Here is a 10,841-nt window from a genome sequence, read left to right as displayed (position 1 = left end):
TTGTTCTTGTTAAAGATAGAAAATGGAGGTCGAAAATTTGGTAACTTCATAAATTTATTGAAGTTTGGTAAGCTTTCAGTTTTGAGTAATAATTGACATGACCTGTGCAAGGAATCAGGAGGCCTTATTATTATTATAAACCTAAGCAATGATAAGGGAAAAAAAACATGTTTTTTTAAAAAAATTATGTAAATTCAATTTAAAATTATTTTAAAATTTATTTATTTTATTTTTGTGTTTTTGCCTTCTCAATTAAAATAAAAATATTTTTATTATGAAAATTCAATAAACAAACTAATAACACACATGTAAAATTTCAATAATCAAAAACCAAACTGGGAATTTTTTTGTTTTGCAAGAAATAAAAAAACATGGCTGGTAAATTTGGCCAGGCAAGTTGTTATCTTGTTGACAAGTGTCACAATTTTGCTACATGCATTGACTTGAATCATCACTGACAAAAAGATTTTGGTATACAAGTACACGCACAGACCTCACTCACTTCATCTACAGAACTCCACAGAAGCAAAGAAAGATAATAAAAAAAAAAAACAAAAAACAAAAAACCAACAAGAACCACCCTCTCTGTTCCTCCATGTCACTTTTCCAACAAGAAAGATTTATGGGTTCTTTGACATTTTGCGAATTGTGGTGGAAAATGGCTGAAGGACCGGCCACTTGCAAAAGTAGAAGACGTTGTTGTTAAGAATTTCAACAGACTAAACCACCCCACTCTGGCCCTTGGGTTTGATTCCCCCATCCCCTCCCTCTCTCAATCTATCTTAAAAACAGTTTCACTTTGCTTTGGTTTTGTGGGTTTTAAGGAAGGTTAGACACAATTTCCAAAAAAGCTCACTCTGTCGGCATTTTTTGCCCCCCTCTTTTAGCCAGGATTTGAGTAGGATTCAATTCAAGTATTTTTCTTTTTCGGGTCTCTCTCTTTTTATCCCTTCTCTTTTTATAAAATTCTTATCCTGACTATGACATACTGGTTTTGTTTTGTCAAAGTTAAAAGTTAAAAGTATTTTTTGCAGGATTGGTTTCAGTTAAAGAGATGATGAAAACCATGACCTTTTGTGTCATGAGAGTCTTCTTTCGGTAACTATGTATTTATGGGAATTGGGTTCTGTAACTGATCTTGGATTCATCCGATTCTATTGTTTCTGCAGATTCTTAATTTGTTTCAGGTCAGGTTCTGTCTGAATCTTATGTTTTGCTGTTTTAAGATTGGATAGACAATTGTGCCATATACTTCCAGTATGATTTCAAGCTGAAGTTGAAGGGTTTTTCTTTCAATTTTTGTTTTTTCTTTCAACTGTATCATACCTTGCTGGGTGTTTTGGGACTATGAGGTAAGATATTTGGGACTACTGATTACATTATATGTGAATTTGGCTAAATTTGTATGGAGAGTGATTCTGGATTGTCTATTATTGGCATGGATTTCCAGTTCTCTTGATTGGATTGAGGTCCTTTTGTTTTCTTGACCTAATTGATACTATCTTTTTCTACATTTGGTGAGCTTAATTATACTTCCTCTTTTGCTTGATGCCTGCCATGATCGGTTGAATTGCTGCCTCCACATTTAGAAATTCCAAGGCATCTGTTGAAATATGCTCCAATTTTCTACTTGTGTTGATTAACCTTTGATTTCAGTAACATCTTAACCTTTTTGCGTACCCTGTTAAATAATATGCGTTAATTCATCTTTAAGATTGGAATTATTCCTTTTCAACAAATTGATGCTGCTAACAACTTGTAATAATTGTAATTGTTTATTAAATGAGTTTGTTGTTGTAAGTATTTTCTTAAATAGCTATATGATTTTCTTTCCTATCCTGAATCTCTCTGGCACTCATGTGTCACTCAACAGGCTAAAATTCACCCGCCTGCTAGTGTAAAACATTTTGCACTATGCGTTGGTGGACCAAGTTTCTCAAAGGTTCTAGCCATAAGGGGCACTATCATAGGAGATATGAAGATAGATATCGGGATGAGCCTCGCCAATCAGTGGTAATCATAGTCTCTGCGCTTTTATAACTGTTCTCCATGATGTGATGCTGGCCTACTCTTGTCCATGATATGATGCTGGCCTACTCTTGTCCGTGATATGATGCTGGCCTAATCTCTCTGAAAGGAGCTAGTTTGTGGGATAAATTTTGTGTGATTAGTTAATGAAACAGATGGGACGTTGTAATCTTCTTCATAATTTTATATATGCTGACACTTTCTTTTAAAAGTTTGTTCTAAATTTTTCCTGAGCTAACTGTATGTTAACGGATAACTTGGTACAGGATGATTCATCAGGTTTTGACAAAGAAGAAATCGAATGTGCTATTGCACTTTCCCTTTCTGTAGAAGATCAAAAAGGGAAAAAAGTAATTGGTAAGTTGCAAAGCTGTAAGCACTGATTAGGTTCTTACTCCCAATTTTAATTTGAAAACTTTTAATGACTGTGCAACATGACTGTTGACTCAATGTTTCAAGCAGTTTTGGATAAGATATCAGAAAGAAATACCAAAATGGTTATACTTTAATTAGGTTCTTGTCTATGCTGTGTTTTTTTTTTCTCTGTTTCAGGCATTATGTAAGCCGAATATGCAACAAATCACATGACAATGCTTTCAATCATGCCTACATTAATAGAAAGAATTCATTCTGGATAATATATCATTTTAAAGGTTTCATAATATAGTCCTTTTCATTTAAAATGAACCACGGCTTTATCAAATAACTGACTGGTTTCATTCATAAAATTCATAGTCAGAGTCAAGACAGCAACATTCTTCCTTTTCTTTTGTATATGTTGATGATTTATTGTGTCAGTGATGCCCCTTTGTTTTTATCTCACTCACTGTTTAATGATCAAGTAAAAAAATTTATTTCAACCAGAGGAAGATACTGAGTCGGAACAGTCAGAGGAAGATTACCAGACCCACCAGTCAGAGGAAGATTACCAGACCCACCAGTCAGAGGAAGATTATCAGACCCACCAGTCACAGGAAGATTACCAGCGCCACCAGCCAGAGGAAGATGAGAAGGATGTGAACGCTCAATTGGAAGGAGATGAGCAACTTGCCAAAGCTATGCAAGAAAATTTAAGTGTGGAGCCTCCTCCTCAAGCTCGTTATGACAGTGGAAATGTAGTTCCACCTTATGCATTCTTCTTTCCATCAAGCTACAGGTAACTGTGGTTTTGTAGAACAGTCATTTGTCTGCAGTTCCATTGATGCAACATGCATTCAAATCAGGTTTCAAAAGGATAAATAATTATTCTTCCTCTTAATAAACTCTTTCAGTAGAGTGATTTCTTCTTTAGGGTGATAAATGAAATGCATATCCCCATGCGATAAAATGCACTCATATGTATTTTATGAGATCAGTTTGTAGAAAAATTATGTGGTCTCTATTATATTAGCCCGACATTTGAGCTTTATCTTTCCGTCAAAGGGACAAAATGAAGTTAGTTAAGAAAACATTGGAGGTGCTATATATTCTTGAACATGTAATTGCATGTAAATATCTTTCTGATATGATGTTGCTTGCATGTTCCCTAAATCTCTTTTTTCATATCACAGTTCAGAGAGATCTGATTGTTAAAATTTATTGCTCCTAGGATCTGTGCTGGGTGCAACACTGAGATTGGTCAAGGACGGTTTTTGAGTTGCCTGGACAGTGTTTGGCATCCTGATTGTTTTCGTTGCGATGCTTGCAATCTGCCAATTTCTGATTATGAGGTATAAATCTAAATCTTATTCAAGTGAATTGATATTCTTGTCTGGAATTGACTGGCAGTGTGCTTGAGTTCTTAACTGATGTCCTTTATTTTGGTGGAGTATCAAGTAACTGGTGTTTGTTTGTTTACTAACTCTCAAATTCATTTCTGTGATAGTTTTCAATGTCTGGGAATCGTCATTATCACAAATCCTGCTATAGGAATCAGCATCATCCAAAATGCGATGTTTGCAACAACTTTGTAAGTATTTATTGACAGAAACACAACAGTCCCATCTTCTGGTCTAGTATTTAATTATTGATTCAAGGCTTTGCTGAGTAGTTGAACAAGGAAGCCAATCTTCTGCAAACCATAGTAGGGCTTCATTCTAACCAGACTAACAGATTATATAATAAGCAGCTTTATTGTGGAGAGAAACCATAGCAAATATCAAACCTGAATAATTTTTATTGAATCCTTATTTTTAGTTGAAGACGAATCAATGTTTGTAGCTAAAAGTTATCCAACAGTGGCCCTTTTTGGTAAAAAATCAGTTGATACCTCTAAAGTCAGCAATGGTTATGCTTAAATATTAGATGTGCTAGTTGTATATCCAAAAGAAATAAATAATTTAGAGAGTCACTGAAATGTTCTCTGATGTTCTTTCTTTGCTACAAGTTCTTTCGAACTGAGGAATCACTTGTTATGTAAGCACCTCATTTGGTGAATAAAGGTGTGGTGGGATTTGAGTTTGTAATGTATAAGGATCAAGTGTTTTTCATCTTTAGAGATGGAACAATAACCAACTCAACTGCTATAATCTGTGTTAGGTACACACATTTCGTTTGCGAGGTAATGAATATTAATAGTTATATCCTAGTAATTTTGTGGTTTAGTAATCTGCAACAACCACTGAAACCAATTTTTCTGTCCATCTGTTGTAATCTTTATGATCACATTTTGTGTTAACTTATAGAGCTCATGGGCTGACAGGTGCGGGAATGTGCTGGGTTGGGTCCCTGACCTGTCCATGTGCAACCTTTTGGATAGTGTCATACTGTCATTTAACCTTGGATTTTGCTATCTGCTAGAGTAACTGGACACAATATATATTGTTTAATTCTAACATCTCTGGGAATGTGGAATTTACAATACGATGGTTTCTTCTAATTTCAATGATATATCATCTAAAATCAGAACATTAATATTCCATCATGTTGCTTCTATATATCTATCCCCTTGATTGCATGGTGACCTTAAAATTTTTCTTTCCATCTCTTTTTGTACAGATTCCTACAAATTCATCTGGTCTCATTGAGTATAAGGTCCATCCTTTCTGGAAACAAAAATACTGCCCCTCACATGAGCGTGATGGAACTCCTCGTTGCTGTTGCTGTGAGAGAATGGAGGTTGGTTGAGAGAATTTGAAACCGCCTTCCTTTCATCCAAAATAGGAGAGAAGGGAGGGGAAACAAAGGATCTTAGAAAGAAAATGTATTTTTTCTGAAAAATGGTTTTAATTTTATAGTAATATATTTGTTTTTTTCCCAATCCATGCAGCCTAGGGACACGAGATATCTATCGCTTGATGATGGAAGGAAGCTGTGTCTAGAGTGTCTAGACTCTGCAGTAGTGGATACTCTTGAATGCCAACCTCTTTACTTTGAAATACGAGAATTTTATGAAGGTTTAAATATGAAGGTGGAGCAGGAAATTCCTTTACTTCTGGTTGAGAGAACAGCCCTAAATGAGGCCATGGAGGGAGAAAAGAATGTAAGGCTGATGTATCATGGCCGTCAATATTTAAACTTTTTCTTCTTGTTTTTATTTTCATTTCTTACATATTTGTGGTCAGGGTCATCATCACTTGCCCGAAACCAGAGGGCTCTGCTTGTCGGAAGAACAAACTGTTACAACAGTAATTTTTCCCTTCACAAGTCCTGCTTAAACTACTGTTTTGTTTGTTAGATTGGAATTCTGTATTTATTTAACCCCAATAATCAGGTTTCGAGGAGGCCAAGGATTGGGGCAGAACAACGTTCCATAGACATAATAACAGAATCTTATAGGCTAAGCCGTAGGTGTGAAGTGACTGCAATTCTCATTCTGTATGGCCTTCCCAGGTATTATCATTTATTTGCGTTGATCACTTGTCAAACTCATCATCGTTCGTGATATTGAGAATTTACTTGAATGCATCCTTTACGGCTGTGTTTGTTTTTGTGGTCTAATTATGTTTTTGAAAAAAAATTATTTTTTTATTTTTATATTTTTAGATTGTTTTTATATGCTAATATTAAAAAAAATTAAAAAAATATATAAAAATATTATTATAAAACATTTTTAAATAAAAAATACTTTTAAAAAACAACATTTACTACCATCTTAAACACGGTATACATTCCATACATACAGGTTGTTGACTGGTTCGATTCTGGCTCATGAGATGATGCATGCATGGCTTCGACTTAAAGGTTTGTCCGTCCTTTGACACTTATGAACGTGTCTATTCCTCTTTTTTGTATGGTCAGCTAAGTAGTACAAATTTGGTCTTTGACAGGCTATCCCAACCTCCGTCCAGACGTTGAAGAAGGCATATGCCAGGTGCTGGCTCACATGTGGCTGGATTCCGAGATTTATTCTAGTTCCGGAAATGAAGGTGCTTCGTCGTCTTCTTCCTCACCACCACCACCACCATCAAAGAAGGGGCAGCAGTCTGACTTTGAGAAGAAACTTGGTGAGTTTTTCAAACACCAGATCGAGTCAGATGAGTCGCCGGCTTATGGAGAAGGGTTCAGGGTAGGTAACCAGGCAGTGCTGAAATATGGCCTCCGGACAACCCTTGACCACATTCGGATGACGGGAAACTTTCCTGTTTGATATAATGACTGGATAGTTATAGCTACAATGGGTATTTTCTCGCACAATACCTCCCTCACCCCTGCCATAAAAAATCTACACTATCAAAAGTCAAAGACCGACATAAAAAAGGAAAACACCAGGAGACTTTACAAGCAATAAAAATGAAATTGCCTTTGCGCAATTATTGTAAAAATCTTTAAAGTTTGGCACCAACAAGCTGTCGAAACTATTCAGAAGATTGAACATATAAGAATGTTTTCTTTACATCATTTCCTTGCTCTCCATTGTTCACTTTGAAGAATCACATTATTATCAACACGACAGCCATATTTGATAATGCACTTGAGAAACCTATTAGATGGTGTCATTTCATGCTGACTAATCTAATCATATTATTTATACTCCACTTTTACTTGACTCGTGTTTTGTTACAAGTTAGATGTTTTTTTAACCAAAAAGAATATAATTTTTTATATTTTTTTTTACATAAAAAAATATCAAATATAAATTAAAAAGTTTATACACGTATCTAATTAAATAAACCAATAATTATATGTCAATGACTATTTATTAAAATTATTTTTTTATTTAATAAATATAAGGTTGTACTTATTAGAAATACTATTTAAAAATAAATAATTTTTATTTTTAAAATAAAGTTCAATTATATATAAAAAAATATGGATGATTTAGAATAATTTCTTCAGAAATTAAATACATACAAATTAATTTAAAAAATACTATTTAAAAAAGGCTAAATACAAAAAATAAAAATAAGAGAGAATGGCCATTAATTTAAATATAAATTAAAATATTATTTAAAAAACACATAAAAAAAGGCATGATTTAAAAAAAAATCATGCGCTGCTGGGCCTAACCAAATAGAATGGGCCTGCATGCTGGCCCTATTTTAAAAAAAAATGTAATAGGGGGACGACATGTCTGCCCCAATATTTTTTGAAAAACAAATATCTAAACAACGTGTTGTTTGTTATTCTCTAGATTCTGGCTATTGTAGTGACTAAAAAAATAGGATCTATGTTATTTTGATCTAAAAACCAATTTTTTAACCCTTTTTTTTTTAACCAAAAACACCTTGAAAATAGTCTAAACACCTTGACAAACTCATAGATGAGCATAAAACCAAAAACAACATAAAAACCTGAAAATTAATCCAAGATAAAAAAAAATTCTTCCAAAACTTAGATCTAGTATTTTAGACAATTTCAAGGTGGAAAAAAACTTATATAGAACTTATTTTACCATATGAAATCCTTTGACACCAACATCAATCATTTTGATGGTTAAAATCGATGTTGAAGTTGATTTTCTCTCTTTATCGCTGGAATCCAGCACTCTCTCTCTATCCTCTAAAAAACCAGAGACTAAAAACTAACAAAAATAAAAAAAATTTGTACCAAAATTGAATTGGAAAACTATTGAGGGATCGAATAGACATAATTTGTAAAGTTTAAGGACTAAAATAAACTTTATGTGATAAATCTGAAAGCATTATCCATTTGTGGTGCCTTTTCCACTTTGGTCTTTCTTGTTTTAATTTTATCCTTGGTTAATAAATTTGATTCAATTATCCTTTAATTTGATCCAAAAAAATGCAATCGTGCAAAAAAAAAAATGTGAGGACTAAAAAACAAATTAAACAGTAAGTTCAAAGTAAAATATAAGAATGTGAACAATGCTTGTGTGGATTGTGTTTTAGCGACATCATTTAGATTTTTGTATAACTAGCTAGGTGTCCTATTCTTCACAAGTCAGGAAATTTTTTAGAAAAAAATGAATATACAGATTTTTCCAACTCCTTACATATAAAAAAAATCCAATTATAAATCAAAATTCTTATACATGAATCTAATAAATATATTAATCTAATAAATATATTAATCTTTGATCAATAGATTACTGAAATTAAAATATTTGATTTCATAAAAAAATAAATGTGAAACGAAAGTGAAAAAAAACATGAAAATCAATTTAAAAAAATTAAACATTAAATATTAAAATTAAATAAATAAATAAAAAGAACCAAGAAAAGATTAAAATCGATCTGTGTTAACTTGTGTTGGGTTGCTTATTAGCCGGGATTTATACAGTACGAAGGATGATGACAATTTTAGCGAAATATGGAAAGGTTGAATTGGTTTATCAACTTATAACCAAGATAAGAAGTAAGGTAATAAGGTTTCCTTTTACCACCATAGATTGATTATTGACTTCTGTGGTATTTCAAAGAATGCTGATTCTGCTCTAAAGGTCTTCTGAGAGGACAGAGCACTCTGTGGTCCCGTAACAAAATAAAATAAATATAATCTAATGTTTTGGTATTCATCTCTCTTACAAACATTGATCGAGTGCAAGAGAGATTCTGATGCCATTGATGTGCTTGAAGAGATGATTTTGTGTGGGATATTCCCAGATACTCGGACATTTTCTGGATTGATGTATCACTTTGCATCACAAGGAGATAATTAAAACCGTGCAGAAACTGTTAGATGGTGTGGAACCAGATGCTTACATGTACAAAGTATTGATCCAAGTTTATTGTAAATGTGAGAGCGCTGCTCCTGCGTAGTTGCGTGGAGGATTCTTGAAGACATGAAGAACTCAAATTTAATACCTGATGCTGCAACAAAAGATTTGCTTGTGAAGAGTCTTTGGAAGGAAGGAGAGGCTTCCATTGTAGAAGAAAGCTGTGATAAAATAAATTCAGTCTGTTCTCATAAACAGCATGGTCATAAGTGGACAGTGAACTCTGAAGATCTCGCAAGAGTTTATAATCTTTATTCTAACTGTTTTAAGCTGAGCACCAGCTAGAGTTTGCTATTGATTAGGAAAATATGCAGTGATCTCTTAAAAAACCATATGTTTGCATTGCATCATAACATTATAGAAAAATGACTTCTTCCTTTGACTCTTCATCTGGACTTGAGTTTATGTGTTTCATCCTGCCCTTTGTGGCTGCAAAAACAATTAAGCTCTAACTATTTTCTCAGATAAATTATGTAAAGATGGTTTTCTGCTAAAAGAACAAAAACGACCCTAAGAGGTCATTACTTCCTGGGGTTCACCATGGGGTCCACTGCATCAATTCGAACGCTATTAAATAAATCTTGATCCTGATACATGTTTTTGAACATTGTTACCATGCCGTATAAGGTGTTGCACTCACACACACACACACACACACATATATATATGCAGAGAACCTCTTTGAACAGCAGTGACTGGGTGCGAACATGTGCAATTCACAGTCTCTTATTGCGTACCATCGTTCCTTCCCGGCAGAAAACTAATGAGCTACATGTGAGTTTTCTCTACACTGCTTTTCTTTGCTTATTACTACTAACAGCCTTATATATTGAGAAAAAGAAAATGGAATTTATATTCTATATATTATATATATATGCAGAGAACCTCTTTGAACAGCAGTGACTGGCTGCGAACATGTGCAATTCAGTCTCTTATTGAGTAACATCGTTCCTTCCCAGCAGAAAACTAATGAGCTACATGTGAGTTTTCTCTACACTGCTTTTCTTTGCTTATTACTACTAACAGCCTTCTATATTGAGAAAAAGAAAATGGAATTTATATTCTTCCATGTATTCTTAGAGTAACGATAGTTTAGGACGGGGATAATTACCTCCTCTGTCAAGCCACTCGAGGACACAATGTGAAAGAGATATTTGATCCTTTGTTTTGGTCGCAAATCATTAAACTGGAAAATCCTTTCATATGTGTATTTGTCTTTCGTGTGTTGGCTGTTCTGATTGTTTTGCAACAAATGTAAACTAACTTGATTGGATATTTCTTACAACTAAGGCAGCGTGTAGGCATACTTTTGGACCGAGTTAACTCTATACAAAGATTATTTTTATCAGATTCTGATGCTGCAGTAGTTGGGAAATCTCTGTATAGACAGTCCTGGAGGAGCCATCAAATTAGTTGTTCACTAAAGCATTGGCCCACTGACTTTATAGAATTAGTAATAAATGCAACTCATTGCCGTCCCTGTGGGCTCTGTGTTAAAATAGTAGGGTGACTAACAAGGCTTCTGATTTCTAAGCAGAAAACGGAATTAAACTAAAAAAATTAGATAATTATAGGAGCTTTTGTCATGATTCTTCCTTTAGGTGTATTAACATGTCAGCCCATCATATAATATGTACTCCAGGCACAATTTTTTATATGATTTCTACATCAAGGAGAAGTAACCAAGAGAATCATTCAAATCAAAGCTAAAGACAAG

General features: G+C 33.8%; 1 protein-coding gene across 4 annotated transcripts; it reads left to right on the top strand.

The window, feature by feature from the left end:
- The first annotated feature begins 518 nt into the window (after positions 1–518).
- Positions 519–6,846, top strand: LOC7473141 (protein DA1-related 1). Of its 4 annotated transcripts, none has more exons than XM_024605692.2 (13): positions 519–828; positions 1,035–1,187; positions 1,874–2,013; positions 2,295–2,385; positions 2,893–3,184; positions 3,617–3,737; positions 3,893–3,976; positions 5,005–5,124; positions 5,276–5,488; positions 5,571–5,633; positions 5,720–5,838; positions 6,131–6,189; positions 6,276–6,846. In XM_024605692.2, exons 3-13 carry the CDS (start codon positions 1,915–1,917, stop codon positions 6,593–6,595), a joined length of 1,581 nt encoding a protein of 526 aa, XP_024461460.1. In that variant the 5' UTR covers positions 519–828; positions 1,035–1,187; positions 1,874–1,914; the 3' UTR covers positions 6,596–6,846. The 4 variants fall into 4 exon arrangements, with proteins under 4 accessions (XP_024461460.1, XP_024461459.1, XP_024461458.1 ...); XM_024605691.2 differs by having other exon boundaries at positions 519–914; XM_024605690.2 differs by having other exon boundaries at positions 519–931.
- Positions 6,847–10,841: the final 3,995 nt, after the last annotated feature.

This window comes from Populus trichocarpa, chromosome 7 (genome assembly GCF_000002775.5).
Source record: "Populus trichocarpa isolate Nisqually-1 chromosome 7, P.trichocarpa_v4.1, whole genome shotgun sequence".
Lineage (NCBI taxonomy): Eukaryota > Viridiplantae > Streptophyta > Magnoliopsida > Malpighiales > Salicaceae > Populus > Populus trichocarpa.
This window is presented reverse-complemented; position numbering and strand designations above follow the sequence as displayed.